This window comes from Peromyscus eremicus, chromosome 23 (assembly GCF_949786415.1).
Source record: "Peromyscus eremicus chromosome 23, PerEre_H2_v1, whole genome shotgun sequence".
NCBI lineage: Eukaryota > Metazoa > Chordata > Mammalia > Rodentia > Cricetidae > Peromyscus > Peromyscus eremicus.
In genome coordinates this window covers 7,363,316-7,380,653 of record NC_081438.1, presented here as the reverse complement: position 1 = coordinate 7,380,653, position 17,338 = coordinate 7,363,316, and the positions used below count along the sequence as shown (strand labels likewise).

The following is a 17,338-nucleotide window of genomic DNA, read 5'->3' as shown; positions in this document are numbered from 1 at the left end:
CATCATCTGTGTTGGGTGCAGAACTTTCAGTCCTGCTGCTTTGGGGTCACCCACACTCTGCAGATCAGTCCAACAAATTCACTGATTCCCCGGGGTGGGGGGGGGGGCGGTGTTGAACTTGGGTGGCACTTAAAAGTCGTTTAAAACAACAAAAAAAAATAATTCAGGGAAGAAACCGTGCTCGTTTTAAGAAATGCAAGAGAAAGAGCAAGGCCTTATCATTGGGAATTGCGAAATGGGACAAAGCATCCTCCAAACACAGAGAAGAAGCAGCAAAAGCAATCTAAACCCTAGTAGCATTGAATGCAGAGCCCCGCAGGCGCGGGCGCAGGAAGGTTCGTAATCCCCTGGGCTCTTGGACCGCCCAGCTCCGGATCAGCCAATCAGAGGGCGAGGGGCGTGACCTGCCTTGAGATTGGCCGAGCGGCGGCGGCTAATTGCGCAAGCGCCATGGGTTCGCGGCACTCGGGACTCAGCGCGTGTGTCCTGGCCGTCGTCGTCGTCGCTGTCGCCATGCCTGCCGATATCAGCCAGTGGTCCGGGCCGCTGAGCCTGCAGGAGGTGGATGAGCGTCCCCAGCACGCTCTGCGGGTCGCCTACGCCGGAGTGGAGGTGGACGAGCTGGGCAAAGTGCTGACGCCCACCCAGGTACCGCGCAGGCCTGCGGGCGAGGGAGGCCCGGGAGCAGCGGGACGGAGCAGGCCTCGCACCCAGGGCCTCCGGGCTCAGCTTTTGCAGCCCCAGCTGCGGGACAGGAGTCCCACCCCACAGCCGGGGGCGTATTATGTAACCCTTCTTCACTGTCCAGAACTTGCAGCCACCCCCAGCGAGCGGCCTGCACTTTGCTGGGCTGCAGGGCCAGCGCCTTCCCATTACCTATGTTGTTGGTGGGGGTGGGGGCGGGGGCGGGATGCTGAACCCCAAGAGCGGCTCCAAGCTCAGAGAAACTAGGTCTCACCCTTCAGTTTGTGTATTTAGAGCACAGGGTTTGGGATGGTGACTTCGAAGTTTCCAGCGGGAGGCCTGGCCGGTCTCCATTGTCCCAAACTTTGTGCGTGTCCTTGGGCGTTCTCATTTTCTGAGCTCTTGAACTTGTTCAGTGAAGGCAGATTACGCATCAGCTGGCCACTATATTCAAAGGCGTGGTGGCTCAGGACCCCAATAAGATTGTGGAGGAGGACTTGGTGCCACGGTTGGACATCTGTCCCACCGCTTTCTGTTAATAACATGGGAATAGTGTTGGTAAGGCTGGTATGTGTGTGTGTGTGTGTGTGTGTGTGTGTGTGTGTGTGTGTGTGTGTGTGCTCAACTGTGTAGCTCTGACTGGCCTGGAACGGAGCTCACTATATGACCAAGCTGCCCTTAAACACACAGAGATCCACCTGCTTCTGCTTCCCAAGTGCTGGGAATTAAAGGCATGCACCCCATCTGGTTTCTTCTTTTAAGATGTTTTATTTTTATTGATATGTCAATGTGTGGGTGTATGTGAGTGAGAGCAAAGAGCGTGGAGGTCAGAAGAGGCATCAGATCCCCTGGAGCTGGAGTTGCAGGCAGTTAAGAACCGCCCTACCCCCCACATGCCTCCCCTCCCCCACGGGTGCTGGGAATGTCAGTTCTTTGCAAGAGTTCTTAATGACTGAGCTGTCCCTCCAGCCCCAAGATTCAGGTTTTAATAGAGGTCATACTCAGGAACTTCTATTAATCTGCTGTTGCAGACTATAGTAGAATACATGGATGAAAATACAATAAATATTTTTGCATCCTTAGTTAAAAAGTCAATAAAAAAATAATCTTCATGTTTTACCTTTTAGGAATATAAGGCTGCAAAGTGTTGAGTTTGAGAGCGTTTCTGAATCTTTAACCTCAAACTGGTTCCTTCCTCCAGGTTAAGAATAGACCCAGCAGCATTTCATGGGATGGCCTCGACCCAGGGAAACTCTATACCCTGGTCCTCACGGACCCTGATGCTCCCAGCAGGAAGGACCCCAAATTCAGGCAAGTTGGGGAAAAGATGATGAGAGGCAGTCATCCAGATACGACCTGTCCGGTGGAAGTTCCTTGCTAGACAGGAACCCATAGACCTCCTGGGGTTACAGCCTGGTTTGTAGTGCTGGGGAGGAAGGCCAGCTGAGCCACATCCTCAGCCCCGGAAACGGGGTTCCTACAGCCCTCTCGTTTGTATGGGAAAGCTCTGTCATCTGCCATTGCAGCCCAGCGTGGAGTAGGTGGGTGCTCGTCACATCCCTGTCATCTGGTGCTCACAGTCGTTTGTTCTGTCTCCTCTCTCTCCAGGGAGTGGCACCATTTTCTGGTGGTCAACATGAAAGGCAATGACATCAGCAGTGGCAAGGTCCTGTCCGATTACGTGGGCTCTGGGCCTCCCAGTGGCACAGGTCAGTAAAGGTTGCTTCAGGGGTGGGGTGTGAGAGCAGACCGGGGGAGTGTTGGGATGGCCCGGGGGGGGGGGGGGGGGCGCGGGGGGGGGGGCCGGGGCGGGCACAGCCCCGCTTTATTATTTCCAAGCCTTACCCTCAGGGAGACACAAGCCTGCTTGCTCACCCCTCGCTTGAAGGACTGTGGGGGTTCTGACTGGGCGGGTCCTCTGTAGAATCACTGCTTGGACTCCTCGAATGCCATGTCAGTGTGTGATTTCTGGTGGTCCTGAAAAATTACAGCCAGGGCCCTCAGACGCTTTAGGCAAGCTCCTGTCTCTGGGCTGTCCAGTGCTTTGAATGAGCAGGGGCACAGGGAGCAGGCGGTGCTGTGGGGAGCGTGGCGTGAGTGTCTGGGGGCTGCGTGTGGGGCAAATGAAGTTGAGCCCTTCTGGTCCCTGACTGATCGGCTTCGTGTGATCTTAGGAGTTTCCGATCTTATGAACAGGTAGTGATCACCATTTTCATACCGATGCCCAAAGACTGCCTTTTATATCTCTTTATAACTCCTTTTCTCCCCACTGAAGAGACAGACACACACACACACACACACACACACACACACACACACACACACGCACGCTGTAGCGACCGACATTGAACACACGCTATTTTGTGTTTACATGGACAGTATGAGTCAGTGAGAGTCAACTCCGACATCGAAATTCCCCAAAGCACCCGTGGAGCTGGTGGGGGACATGGTTACTGCCTGTTGCCTGTTACACGGTGTTCCCATCCGCTGGAACATGGCCACGGCGGTGATGGGTGATGCATGGCAGAATGCGACCTTCTGTGCATTGTTCCGCCCTGAGGACTGACTGGAATACTAATAAGTACCCGATAAGGACAAGGACCGTTGCTCATGGCTCACGGTGTGGCCGCAGGCCCGGCAGCTTCCAGGTGCCTTGAAGGCCTCTCGCATGTTCATTACAGGAGAATCAAGAAGCAAATTTCTGGGGACTCTGAGGTTCTCTAGGGCACCTACGAAAGGAGGTGATTTAATTATAGACGGATGGCCCTGGGGAGTAAAGCCATTCTCTGGAGGAGGAGCTGTGCTCTGCTTCCCAGACTAGAAACGCCAGCAGCTCTCGGGTGCTCTGAAGGGTTAGCCTGTGTAATAACTGATGGGTCGTGAGGTTTCAGGCAGAGGATTTGAGGCACACACACATCTGGACACCCCAGGAAGATGCAGGCTCTTCCTGCCCCCGCGAAGGTTTCAGAGGTGGCCTTGTTCCTGTGGCTCCCCTAGAGCTCAGCGTTTTCTGCCCACCCGCCTCCACGGTCACTTTGGCCACCACATTTCCAGTGGGCAGAGTGTGTGGGGTGTGTTAACCTGGTGAGCGGTCATCCTGGTTCTAGTTCATTTCATTAATTAGTATTCTCTGTTCCCGTGCCTCACGGTTCAGCCTTCCTCCTCCTGGGCACTTGGCCAGATTGTGGGTGTCGTGAAGAGAGCCACTGTGTACCTTCCTGGCTGTTCTCAGCAGGGGGTTCCATCACTCTTGGGTAGACATCCCAGGTCTAAGAGTTAGTTGATCTGGAGTTCTCCAAAATGGACATTCTGCACCCTGATCAGCTTGTATGAGGCTTTTGTGAGTTTGTAAAATCCTTGCAGCTCCCCAGGAGGTCTTTTATACTTTTGTGACAGGTGGCATACTGTGGCTTCCTTGTCCAGCGCTCTGATGGATGATGGCCATTTCTGTCTTTACCATCCTTGTACGTGTAAAAAAAAAAAAAAAAAGACTTTTTAAAAAGTGGTTAAAACCATACGATTTTGACATAGTTTCATGTAGCTCAGATTGGCTTTGAACTTCAGAATGATCCTTAACTCCTCCTCCAAGTGCTGGGGATGCTGGTGTGCACCACTACACACTGTGGACCGTTGTGCTGTCTAGAAAAGCAAGCCGGGGATTTTTGTACATGTTAGGCATGAGTCTTCCCAACTGGGGCTCACTCCCACCCCACACTTACAGTCTGGGTGATGCTTGCCTCTCCCTGCAGGCCTTCACCGCTATGTCTGGCTGGTGTACGAGCAGGACAAGCCGCTGAACTGTGATGAACCCATCCTCAGCAACAGGTCAGGAGACCACCGTGGCAAGTTCAAGGTGGCGGCCTTCCGCAAGAAGTACCACCTGGGAGCCCCAGTGGCGGGCACGTGTTACCAGGCCGAGTGGGACGACTACGTGCCTAAGCTGTATGAGCAGCTGTCCGGGAAGTAGGGAGCCGGCAGTCCTGGGGACCCCCCACAGTATTGTCAAGTTGTATAAAGCATGCTGTTTCTCCTTCCTTCCTTCCTGCCCCCTTTGCAGGGAGTCCTGAGCTGTGCTAGGGTAGAGGTTTAGGGTGATTTCCCGCTACCCATCCTTATGATTCTACTAGTTGCATCCTGGTTTATGTTTGCTCGAATTTAGGCTCCATCTGCGGGGTGGTTGGTGTTCTGATGGAGTCATTGTATCGTTAATTTAAGAAGCGCAACTCTTAGGGCCGGGTCCACGGGCTAGTGTTGTCTGTACGTGGTCTGACAAGGGCTAGGTGCAGAACCAGGTACGGTGGCATCTTCTGAGATGTGTTTTGAGAGTTCTGTCCCCCGACTGAGACAACCCAAGGCTTCCATGTCAGCCAAGCCCCGAGAGTCCATATGGGTCAGGTGGCTGCACAGGTGTTGATGTCCTGTAGCTAAGGAACAAGGGCTGCTGTGCTGAGGCGTGGCCATGGAGAGGATCCCTGCTAAGCCTTGCTTCTCAGTGTTGTGAGCGAAAGTCACTGGAGTTGCTACATGTTTTAATTGTGTGTGTTCATCGGCAAATAAAAATAAAAGGCATTGGAATCAGACATGCAGGTACTTTCCTTACTGTGTCTGGGTTTCACACGTGGCCGGAGTCAGAGCCCTCTTGAGGCAAGCAGCAATGCGATCCGGCCACAGGGAGGGTTCTGCCATCCCTTCCTTCTGGGTGCTTATAAAGGCTGTGGGAACAGAGGAGTCAGGAGTGGTGGCGCATGCCTTTTGTCCTACCGCTTGGGAGGCAGAGGCAGGTGGATCTCTGTAAGTAGGCTAGCCTGGTCTCCATAGTGAGACTGTGTCCCAACAAGAATGAAAAAACAAAACAAAACAAAACAAACCAAACTCCCAGGCTTCAGGCTGGCCTGGGAATGGTGGATCAGACCTGCAATCCCAGCATTTGGGAGGCTGAGGCAGGAGGATTGCGTGAGTTTGGGGACAGCTCGGGCTACATAAAAAATAATGAAGGCCACTGAGATGACTCAGCAGGCAAAAGCACTTGTCAACCCTGATGGCCTGACTTCAGACCCCGGGACCCAGTGTTGGAAGGAGGAAACTGACAACTGTAGGTTCTGATGTCACTTCAACACGTGCGGCTTAGCACACGGACACCCGAGCACAAACACATCATTTTAAAAGGTATTTAAAGAGGAAGAGGCTTGCTCTGGGCCAAGAAGCACCTTTACTTCTGACGAGTTCTTTCTTGTCAAATGCCCTTGCTCTTGTCCTCCGTGACGGAGCTGATGAGCAGAAGGGCTTGTTTTGGCTCGTGGGTCTGTCACAGCAGGGAAAGCACAGCTAGATGGCCCAGGCTGTGGTGGTGGGACTGTCTGGTGACGGGGGTTCACATCCCGGCAGAGCAGAGAGCATGGGGCTGGAACCAAGCGGGCTAGAACTCCCAGAGGCCTGAGCCTTTGGCCTTCTTCCTCCAACCAGAAACGAACTCTTAAAAAGTTCACAGCCTTCCAAAACAGCACTCCCACCGGGGAAAAGAATCCCGTGAGAGATGGACCAAATCCAGAACACAGCCCTACTGCATCCCTTGGTGCCAGGGATGGGACCCAGGACCCTTCTGCGCTCCCCACATTCTCCACAAGCCTTCCCCTTTGGTGTGGTGAAGCTGTCAGTGTCTCAGAAATAAACACTCCTGATGGTTCCCCCACGGGTGTCAGAGGAGCAGGTGGAGCAGACCCAGCTCCTGCCTGGTGTCAAGAGGTTCCTGTCACTGTGACTGGGCTCATGGGGAAGGATCTGGAGTTAGACCTCCCCATCACTGCTATTCTTGGATGGTGACAGGCCTTACAGCCTACCTCAGGCTGGCCTTGAATTCCTGATCCGGCTCTGCGTCCCTCTGTCCCTGGAGTTACAGGTATGTGCCATCTACCCACCTCCTAGTACTTTCTTTGAAAAATGTTGAGAACATGGCCTCATGGTTCCTGGGTGGGATCAGGTAGGTAGAGTTTGTGGAAAATGTATTTTTAAAGTAAGTTAATAAAATAAAAGTTCTAATGAATGATGGGGTTGGGGTGTAGCTCAGTGGTGGACATGCACTTTGCATGTACATGCCCCCGGTTTGATCCCAGCACCAAAAGAAACACACTACACACACATGCAACAGAGCGTGGAAAGAAAGTGCCTTCCAACTCAACATGGTGTCGTGATGGCAGACAGTCCCTGGCTTAGATTTTCTTCCAGAAGAAACAAAATGTACATTATCTTTACATCCTTAAGATAAAGAGATAAGTCATGGTCTGGACACTGGTAAGCACTGTAAGGCACTTACTTAACAAAATTGTCTTGTTTTTTTGAGATAGGGTTTCTCTGTGTAGCCGTGATTGTCCTGGATCTCACTCTGCAGCCCAGGCTGGCCTCGAACTCACAGAGATCCGCCTGCCTCTGCCTCCCGAGTGCTGGGATTAAAGGCATGCGCCACCACCACCCAGCCAGTGCACCCTCTTAATCACTGAGCCTTCTCTCCAGCCTTTTCTTTAAAATTAAAAAAAAAAAAATTTTTTTTAGCCATCCATCCATTCATCCATCTATCATGTGTTGTGTGTGGATGTAGACACATGTGCACATGCACACACACGTGTATACTGCAGCATGTGAAGATCAGAATTCAATTTGTGGAAGGTGGTTCTTTCTACCCTGTGGGTCCTGGGATCAAACTCCTATCATCAGGTTTGGTGGCAAGCACCTCTATCCGCTAAGCCATCTCACCGACCCAGGTACCTATTTTCCAAACCTACTAACTACTCCATACAATGGTTCTTCGGGTGCTGTAGTTCCATTTTGAACCACTGTGTGGTTTTGCCTATTTCCATTCATTTGCTGTTATAAATAGTGCTTCAGCAAACACCCTTCATACAGGTGTGGGGGGAGCCCTAGTATTGTCAACAATGTGTCCGCAGGTATGCGTCTTTTCAGTTCTGATATGTGCAGACTGCCCTCCAGGAAGAGTGGTGTGTGAGTCCCATCGCTACTGTTGGGCCAGTTTTATTGAACTTCAAACATTTTGACTTAGTATTTACATATATTTAAAATCATCCACTAGCTTTCTTCCTCTTACGAGATTTTTCATGTGATTTTGCATCACTAATTGCAAGATGTTAGGTTTTCTTAAAAAGTGATAATCAGGGTGAAGCAGTCCTCTGCTTCCCTGTCTAAACACGCGTAGACTCAGGCCAGCAATGAGGCAAAGTCACTGCCACCAAATCTGACCCAGGGGACCCACAGTGTGGGAGGAAAGAACTGACTCACCGCTGACCCTCGTGTGTGAGGTGTGGTACACGTGGGCATACACACATACACAAAATAAGAAATGTAATAAATGGGGACTGGAGAGATGGCTCAGAGGTGAAGAGCACTGGGTTCAAGTCCCAGCAACCACATGGTAGCTCACAACCATCTGGTGCCCTCTTCTGGCCTGCAGGCATACATGCAGACAAGCACCTGCATACATTAAAAAAAAAAATCAATCTTAAGAAAAAAAAGAAATGTAATAAATGATTAAACTGAACCTGATTTGACATGCCTGAGCAAAGTCCAAAGGCTCAGAGCCGTTCCCTGATTACAGCCTTCCCAAGAGCTTAACACAACGGTCTGGAATGAACACAGAGACAAGTGAGAGCGGTTTGAAGGCACAGGCCATCCTGGCGGGGAAGGCGTGGTAGGAGGAGCTTGAAGCAGCTGTCACGTGACACCCACAGTCAGGAAGCAGAGAGAGCTGAATGCTGGGGCTCACTCAGCTCGCTTTCTCCTTTTCAGGACCCTGGCCCGTGGCATGGTGACACCCACAAGTACAGTGGATTGTCTCACCTCAATTACCTTAATCCGGATAATCGCTCACAGGCCTGCCCAGAGGTTTATCTATGATTTGAGTCTGGATCCTGTAATAATAATATCAGCCACCACAAGAGGTGTCTCACCATCCAGCCGGGCTCACAGCCCAGGATTACTTAAAATGGTATCCTGTTACTTTGTGTGTGTCCGTGTACGGTTGGCATATGCATGCATCATGCGGGGGTGTGCAGCCCAGCGTGTGTGGCCAGTGGAAGACTTGGTGGAGCTGGTTCTCTCTTACTAGTTCAGGTATTGAACTCACGTCAGTCAACAGGTTTGCACAGCAAGCCCCTTCCTTGCTGAGCTGTCTCGTTGGCCCTCAGCCCAGTGGTGTGTCTAAGGTTGGAATCTGGGGACGTGCCTGTCATTCTGACCGCATGTGGATGGGAACATGTGCTGCGTCAGTCCCTCTGGAATTCCTGAATTCACCTCTAGTTAACGGAGACCACGTCCCAAAAGCAGGGCTAATATCTCATCAGTGTTTAAACCCAACTGCACAGGGTGGAAACGTGTCTTGACGTGGGTGCAATGTCAGGCAGCCTCACAGTTGATTGGAAATCCCTGGTTGAAGCTGGGCAGTGGTGGCGCACACCTTTAATCCCAGCACTCCGGAGGCAGAGCCAGGCAGATCTCTGTGAGTTCGAGGCCAGCCTGGTCTACAGAGCAAGTTCCAGGACAGGTTCCAAAGCTACACAAAGAAACCCTGTCTCGAAAAACCAAAAACCAAAACCAAACAAACAAAACCCCCAAAACAAAAACGGAGATCCCTGGTTGATTGACAGATGCTGCTGGGATAGATAGAGCCTCGGTCCTTCGCAGGGCCTGGGAGGCGTTTGTCATCAGATCCCCACAAGTCTCTTGACTCATGCAGCTCCTACCTTGCAGGAGTGCCTCCTGGTTCCTTGAACTTGCCAGGCACTTTCAGATCTGGCCCTTCACACACACTGTCATTTTTCTGCTCTCTCTGTTGACAGTGATGACCCTTACAGTACCTTGTCTGAGCGGGCTAGGTATTCCCATGGCTCTGTGGCCGTGTTTCCAGTGCCATTTAAAGATGCATGTGCATATAGGTTTTCTTTCTTTCCTTCTTTCCTTCCTTCCACCCTCCCTCCCTCCCTCCTTCCCTTCCTTCATTTTTAAGGCAGTGTGTTACATCTCTCAAGATGGCCTCAAACTCAGACCTCCTATCCTCCAGCTCTGCCTCTCGGCTGCTGCGATTCAGCTGAGCACCACAGCCCCCCGTTTATGCAGTGCTGGGAATGGAGCCCAGGGCTCTGTGCGTGGTCAGCAAGCACCCCATCAGCTGACTGGCCTCTCCAGCCCCTGTGTGTAGAGTTTTTTGAATTCTGGTCTTGTAAGAGATTATTTTATTTTTTTATTTTTTAATTTTTTTAATTTTTTTATTTTATTTTATTTTTTGGTTTTTCGAGACAGGGTTTCTCTGTGTAGCTTTGCGCCTTTCCTGGAACTCACTTGGTAGTCCAGGCTGGCCTTAAACTCACAGAGATCCGCCTGGCTCTGCCTCCCGAGTGCTGGGATTAAAGGCGTGCACCACCACCGCCCGGCTAAGAGATTATTTTAAAATATGTCTATGAGGGTATTTCTGTGTGGAGGTAGATGTATGTAAGTGCAGTGTCTGTGGAGAGAGGGCACTGGAGTTAAAGGCGGTTGTTCATATATGTGTGTGTGTGTGTGTGTGTGTGTGTGTGTGTGTGTATGTGTATGTGTGTGTTCTATGTATGTATGTATGTATGTATTTAAATTTAATATTTAGAAGGTAGTGCTCTTCAGGATGTCAAGGACTGAGAATGTGTTGGGTGGAGGCATGGCTCAGTGGTAGAATCCTTGGATACTGTCTGCAAAGCCCTGGGTTTTTCCCCCAGCGCTACAGGAAAACCAAACAAACAAACAAACAAACAAAAAAAAAAAACGCTAACGAACAATAAGAAGCTACAGTCCCCAGCAGTGGAGGACACCGCCTGTGTCCTGAAGTCTTCTGAATGATTGACAAGGGGTCCTTAGCTTCAGGGACTTTATTTTCTCTCTCTGTTTTGAGATGGAGTCTAAGTGCATAGCCCATGTTGGCTCCGGTCAGATCGGTGTCTGATAGCCCAGATTGGCTCTGGTCTGATGGGCACCTGACTCTTTCCTACATGGACTTCTGTGTCCATAGGACTTATTGTTTTTTTTTTTTGTTTTTTTTTGTTTTTTTTTTTCCGAGACAGGGTTTCTCTGTGTAGCTTTGCGCCTTTCCTGGAACTCACTTTGTAGACCAGGCTGGCCTCGAACTCACAGAGATCCGCCTGGCTCTGCCTCCTGAGTGCTGGGATTAAAGGCGTGCGCCACCACCGCCTGGCCCATAGGACTTATTATCAGTCACTCATCATGACCACTAGTCACTGGGTGTCTCCCAGCCCTGCACTGTGACGTCACCTGTGGCAGGGACATGGATGGGCACATGGAAGGCACTCATGTACAGCCACAAGAACCACAGGACAAGGCTTACCAGCTACACCTTAGCTATATGCTTGACAAACTTGTTTTTCTAAAAAAAAAAAAAATTTGATTTTGTGTGTGCTTATGTGTACACACATGCCATGGTGCATGTTAGAGGTCAGAAGACAGCTTGCAGGAGGGGGGTGTTGTCTTTCCTCCTGTGGGCTCCAGGGTTTGAACTCATGTTATCAGGCTTGGCAGCAAGCACCTTTTACCCAATGAACCATCTTGCCAGCCCATAAACCTCTTTTTATAATCCTCTTTACACTCAGGGGAGTTTACTACATGCTGCAAGGGAGGACTCTGGCTTTCTGCCCTGTCCTTGTGTTTCTTTTATACCTGGGTTGCTGGTTTTTGTTTTTTGTTTTTTTTGCTTTGTTTTGTTTTGGTTTTTCTGAGATAGAGTTTCTCTGTGTAACAGCCTGGGCTGTCCTAGAACTCACTCTGTAGACCAGGCTGCTGTCCTAGAACTCAGAGATCTGCCTGCCTCTGCTTCCTGAATGCTGGCATTAAAGGCATGTGCCCCCATGCCAGGCTCCTCCAATCTTACTTTCAATGTGCTGACCATAAACACTAACTGAGGGGCCTGGGATGCTGGGCGGCTGTTACCATAGGCTTTATGGAGGAGTGAATCCATGTTAGTAACTGTGTTATTTTACAGTTGTCAGATTTAGTCACAATGAAACCGACAGGTTACATATGTGCTTGATAACACTCTCTTTTAGGATCTGAGAATGGTTCTCAGGTTCCTCATTCAAAAGAGCAGTGTTAGGGATTTAGCTCAGTGGTAGAGCGCTTGCCTAGCAAGTGCAAGGCCCTGGGTTCGGTCCTCAGCTCCGGAAAAAACAAACAAAACAAAAAAACGAAAGAGCAGTGTTGGCAGGGGCAGGGGCAGGGGCAGGGGCAGGGGCTGGGCCGGGGCTGGAGAATAGTCCTACTACAGTTGGAATAGTGCCTACCTAGCACACAGGAGGCTGAAATTAGACCCCTGCACTGCAGAATCAGAAAACTGCATGTGGCCTCAGCTTGGCTGAGCATGCCTAAGCAGCCCAACTCTCAGGTCATTAGGAAAGCACAAAACAAGGCTGGGTGTGTAGAGGCACACGCCTCTAATCCCAGCACTTTGGGGAGGTGATGGGGTAAGGGTAGAAGGATCTCTGTGAGTTCGAGACCAGCCCAGTCTGCATTGTGAGTTCCAGGGGGAAAAAAAGTGGGAACACCAAAAACAAGAAGAAATGAAGAGACAATAATAACAAGAAAGCAAAATCCAATTTCAGTATGCACGGCTTGCAGAGCTAAGGGTATAGGTGTGAGCCATCCCGGAAGTCCTGCTTTTACTGCATGGTTACTCTAGTGACAGGAGGCCGGGAAGGGATGGAGTCTGCACTACAGTGGGACAGTTTCCTTCCGCAGCTTGCTCTTCTTCGTGGGGTGCAGTCGTCTTGCCTGCGATCCTGTGTGGCTTGTGCTTCTAAGGCTAGGGGCACTGAGCTGGGCCGGTCTCTGTGAGCATGTCAAAAAGCGCACCTCCATCTTGGTCCAGAAGAAACTGGAAGATTCGGCTTCCCCTCAGCGTCCTTCTGGAAGGAAGCCCTGGAGCACGGTTCCAGGAGGACTCAGCCTTTGGAGTGAGTCATCCCCCAGAGGCACCTAGAAGGGAAACCCTGCCACAAGAACACAGCCAGGCAATGTGACGAACACTTTTATTTACAAATATAATTAAAAGCCCTGACAGTTAATCATGCTCTTCCTCGGAACCTGAAAAAGGTTTTTTGTTTTTTTTTTTTTTTTAAAGTGGTTTTTTTTTTTTAAGGTGCATGCCAAAGGAGTAAAGCCTTTTTTTCTTCATCATTTTTTATTGTAAGAAAATACACAGTTTGAAAGGATGAATAATGCAATATTTATGACCAAAGATAGGGGGCGCGGGGAGGGAAGGAGAAATAAACGGAGATGATCGGACTGAAAAAGACATTGAACTCGAGACTGAACTGGAAACCGCCGGGAGGTGGGCGTGGGTGGGTAGGGAGGAACAGGAGGAGGAAGTAAAAAAATTTTGATCAGAGAAACAGTTAAAATACAATATGAAAATAAGCAATTCCTCTCCTTAGATTCCCTCTATACACAAAATACATGATTTGCCAAAGCCCAATTTTGTGCTACTGGGATTCTGTGAGTTCCGTACGTGTATTCGCACCGTCTGCAACAGCAGAGGATGCCGGGATACAGTAGACCAGGCTGACGGCAAGGCAAACTCTTGCCGGCAGGTTCTTAAAAATCACAAGCTCTCTGCACCCCACCCCCCCACCCCGGCCCCAAAATAGTAATAATATGTTACCACTTCATATGTACATCACAATTAGTTCCTGTAAAATGTATCAAATTTTCAATCTTTAATAAAACTTTGTTTTTTTTTTAATTCCTGATGAATAAATACCAAAAAAATAAAATAAAATAAAATTATGCAGCAGCTGGTTAAGGTGTAAGGCTGCGGATTTTGTGTCTCTCTCCCCCTTGGCATGTATTATTTATTTAGTTTTCTTTCTTTAGTTTATTATTTTTTTTTGCTTTATTTTCACTAGTTGGTGACAATGAGGGATTGCTTAAAGCAATATCCATCTGTGTTCCATCGCTGTTTGTTGGTTGACTGACCCCAGAACCACCTCCAAGGTTTTCGCCAGAGCATCTGTGAGCCACACCGGTACTTCGGTGTGGGTGGTGGACGGTAGGGACGGCCGGGCGGGCCGGCCGGCGCTGAAAGTTGACATGGGGGAGGAAAGGGCCCCTGATGGAGTAAGAGTAAACAGGCACTAGGTCCGACACGATGTCAGGAAGAGAGAGAGAGAGAGAGAGAGAGAGAGAGAGGGGGAGAGAGAGAGAGAGAGTGTGAAGTGAGAGCGACGCCCGTTAAAATGGGGAATGTAGTTTTGCAGGGTCTGAATTTTTTTGTTTTCTTTTTTTCATTTTTTTTTTTTTGTAAATGGCAAAAAAAAATTTAATCTCATCTATAGTCCTCCTTAGGAAAATCTAATGTCACCAAATTCCCAAATCCCATTCTGAGGCTCTCCATGTCAAAAGTCTCCGTCTCTCGCTCTTGTCTTTCCAGGAGAATCTTGATCCTCTCGCTACGTTCCTTCTGCAGGGCGGCCAACTCCTCTTCAATCTGCACGAAGCACAGAAGTGGGCCTCAGTGCCAGGGCTCATCCCACAGCCACGAGGAACCCCCCCCCATGAGTTTGAGCTCGTGCGTGCGAACACACACACACACACACACACACACACACACAAGTGGGGAACAGCCTAGACCTGAGAGCCGGGAGCCCAGGAATAAAGTATCTTGGATTTGATCCACTATGTCTCAAACTTGCTAGGGCTGGGGTGTGGCAGTGGTGTGGTGGGATGGTAGTGGTGTGGTGGTGGTAATGGTGGTGGTAGTGTGGTGGTGTGGTGTGGTGTGGTGTGGTGTGGTGTGGTAGTCTGGTGGTGTGGTGTGGTGGTGTAGTGTGGTGTAGTGGTGTGGTGTGGTGTGGTAGTGTGGTATGGTGGTGTAGTAGTGTGGTATGGTGATGGTGTGGTGGTATGGTGGTGTGGTGGGGTGATGGTGTGGTGGTGTGGTAGTGTGGTATGGTGATGGTGTGGTGGTGTGGTAGTGTGGTATGGTGATGGTGTGGTGGTGTGGTGGTGTGGTGGTGTGGTATGGTGATGGTGTGGTGGTGTGGTGGTATGGTGGTATGGTGTGGTGTGGTGTGGTGGTGTAGTAGTGTGGTATGGTGATGGTGTGGTGGTGTGGTAGTATGGTATGGTGATGGTGTGGTGGTGTGGTAGTGTGGTATGGTGACAGTGTGGTGGTATGGTAGTGTGGGTGGTGCTAGTGGTATGGTGTGGTGTGGTGGTGTGGTATGGTGATGGTGTGGTGGTGTGGTAGTGTGGTATGGTGATGGTGTGGTGGTGTGGTAGTGTGGTATGGTGACGGTGTGGTGGTATGGTGGTGTGGTAGTGGTATGGTGTGGTGTGGTGTGGTGTGGATGGGGGTGGCGATGCTATCTGAGCCTGGGCTGATCCAGGTCAGTGTCTTCTTCCCTCTTGAGTCCAATGAGTCTGTGTGATAGCTTTTTTTTTTTAATGGGGGTGTTGGGCTAGAACCCAGGTCCTCCTGTCTGCAAAGGACACACCTTCCCCACTGGGCCATCTCCTCAGCCCCAGCTTTGAGCTGCCTCATGGCAGTTTCCACTCGACCCTCCTACAGCAAGGCATAATTCCAGGGGGTTAACATTTACTACACGTGGCAACACCAACCTATCTTGGTTTTTACTTTAAAAAAATTATTTTTATTTAATTATTTACGTCTATTTGTGTCTGTGTTTAGGTGTGTGCATATGAGTGCAGTGTCTATGGAGACCAGAAGAGGGTGTCAAATACCATTATTATTATTATTATTATTATTATTATTATTATTATTATTTGTTTGTTTTTTTCGAGACAGAGTTTCTCTGTGTAGCTTTGGAGCCTATCCTAGAACGCTCTCTGTAGCCCAGGCTGGCCTCTAACTCACAGAGATCCACCTGCCTCTGCCTCCTGAGTGCTGGGATTAAAGGAGTGCACCACCACCGCCTAGCTCTCATTTTATTTCTTTTTTTTTTCTTTTTTTTTTTTTTTTTTTTTTTTTTGGTTTTTCGAGACAGGGTTTCTCTGTGTAGCTTTGCGCCTTTTCCTGGAACTCACTTGGTAGCCCGGGCTGGCCTCGAACTCACAGAGATCCACCTGGCTCTGCCTCCCGAGTGCTGGGATTAAAGGCGTGCGCCACCACCGCCCGGCTCATTTTATTTCTTATTTAAAGAGCCTGCGGGTAATTTCATTCGCTGAAAAAATTCAAGTCTTATTTGACGTTTTTTTAGGCCCCTGGGCCGCCATGTTGGCATTCCATAGTTCTTATGTAAGTGATGTCATCCAGCTGGCTAAGATGGCAGGCTTCCTAAGCAGCGCCTCGGATGGTTGAATAACCTTCCTGAGCCATCGTGTCCCAGGCCTGGAGATAATGCCTGCCTCTCTTGGGTACCAGGGGTAAGTTGAGAGGGTCACTAGGGAGGGCTCCGTACAAAACCACGACCCTGCCCCACCCCAGCCCCAGCAACCCGCTCCCTACCCGGAAACTTCCTACCTTCTGCTCAAGATGCGCTCTGCGCAGAGACACCCTCTGCTCTAGCTTCTGCAGCTCGCGCTCGTGCTGGGCCTCCGTCTGCATCTTGATTTTGCTCTGGTAGGCGTTGAGCAGCTCCATCTCCTGCTGGAGCTGTAGTCTCAAGGCCTGGCACTCCGCCTCTTGCGCCTCGTCTAGCCGTAACTGTGGGTACAGAAGACACACGCTATATAGATACACACAGCAGTCCACGCGCGCACCACTCTGGGGACGACTGGGAATGGTCCCCTTGCTCGGACTTAGGCGGAAGGGCAGAAACTCGATAGACATTGCAATTTGGATTAGAGCCAGAGGAGTCTGCCCGGGCAGCCACAGGATCCTAAGAGTACATTTCCTTCGGTGCGGGCCTCAGATCCCAGAAGGCTGTCTACTCTAGACGCTAAGCATGAGCGCTCTGGAGGTGAGCTGGTGACCCTGAAGCCTGGCTCTGCTGCTCCAGGGTGTCACTTTGCTAATTATTCAGCCTCCTTTGGTTTCATTTCTTTCTTTTTCTTTTTTTCAAGGAACCAATCATAATAATTCCCATTAAGGTTGGCATGAGTTTTAAATGAAAGACTCCATATAGGATCCCGACCCTAAGACCCCCATACATACTACAATGTCCAATAAACAGCAGCTATTACATTATTTTGTTTCTGACAAGACAGTGTCCATATTTAAACACCTTTAACCATAAAACCATGACATCATATAGACGTGTTTAGTGCTACAGAAGTGAATTCAACAACAATTCATATTCATGAAGACCGTGCCCACTGTAGCTGTCATGACCGAACAAATCATGCTGGCCATGGCTGTGGCTATACATGGCATCTTCCTCGCCACCAACCCAGAACCCCACGGGTTCAGAAATCTCACTCCTCGAGAGCAGCTGATAACCTCAGGGGACGTATCTTGCTTCAAAGCAATGGGATCTAGATTATGCGCGCATCCTGGCCCAGTTCCCTTAACTTTACATTTTGTACCAAGATGCCCAGATCTTATGTGGAGATGGGCCAAGTCCACCTGCAGAATCTAGAAGGCCGGAGCTCAAAGATGTTCCTGGGTCAGATCATTAGCATAGCACGGGTTAGGTCCTCTGTACTAGGCAGTCCC

General features: G+C 49.9%; 2 protein-coding genes across 3 annotated transcripts in view; one reads left to right on the top strand and one right to left on the bottom strand.

The window, feature by feature from the left end:
* Positions 1-433: 433 nt before the first annotated feature.
* On the top strand, positions 434-5,264 carry Pebp1 (phosphatidylethanolamine binding protein 1). Of its 2 annotated transcripts, none has more exons than XM_059249466.1 (4): positions 434-648; positions 1,886-1,999; positions 2,297-2,393; positions 4,434-5,264. In XM_059249466.1, the coding sequence occupies exons 1-4, from the start codon at positions 451-453 to the stop codon at positions 4,649-4,651; spliced, it is 627 nt and encodes a 208-aa protein (XP_059105449.1). In that variant the 5' UTR covers positions 434-450; the 3' UTR covers positions 4,652-5,264. The 2 variants fall into 2 exon arrangements, with proteins under 2 accessions (XP_059105449.1, XP_059105450.1); XM_059249467.1 differs by having other exon boundaries at positions 435-648; positions 1,886-1,995; positions 2,293-2,393.
* Positions 5,265-12,885: 7,621 nt separating this feature from the next.
* Taok3 (TAO kinase 3) overlaps positions 12,886-17,338 on the bottom strand; it is a 177,272-nt gene continuing 172,819 nt past the window's right edge. Inside the window, exons 21-22 of the mRNA XM_059249138.1 lie at positions 16,205-16,387; positions 12,886-14,209 (exon numbers count right to left, since the gene is read on the bottom strand). Coding sequence (XP_059105121.1) covers positions 14,048-14,209; positions 16,205-16,387 — 345 coding nt within the window. The 3' untranslated portion in view covers positions 12,886-14,047. The remainder of the gene's footprint in view (positions 14,210-16,204; positions 16,388-17,338) is intronic.

Bases quoted from the DNA above. Each gene is read 5' to 3' on its own strand.
- Pebp1 (XM_059249466.1), top strand. From the start codon at position 451: ATGGGTTCGCGGCACTCGGGACTCAGCGCGTGTGTCCTGGCCGTCGTC. The intron at 649-1,885 runs GTACCGCGCAGG...TCCTTCCTCCAG, and splicing joins AAGTGCTGACGCCCACCCAG to GTTAAGAATAGACCCAGCAG. The intron at 2,394-4,433 runs GTCAGTAAAGGT...CTCTCCCTGCAG, and splicing joins TGGGCCTCCCAGTGGCACAG to GCCTTCACCGCTATGTCTGG.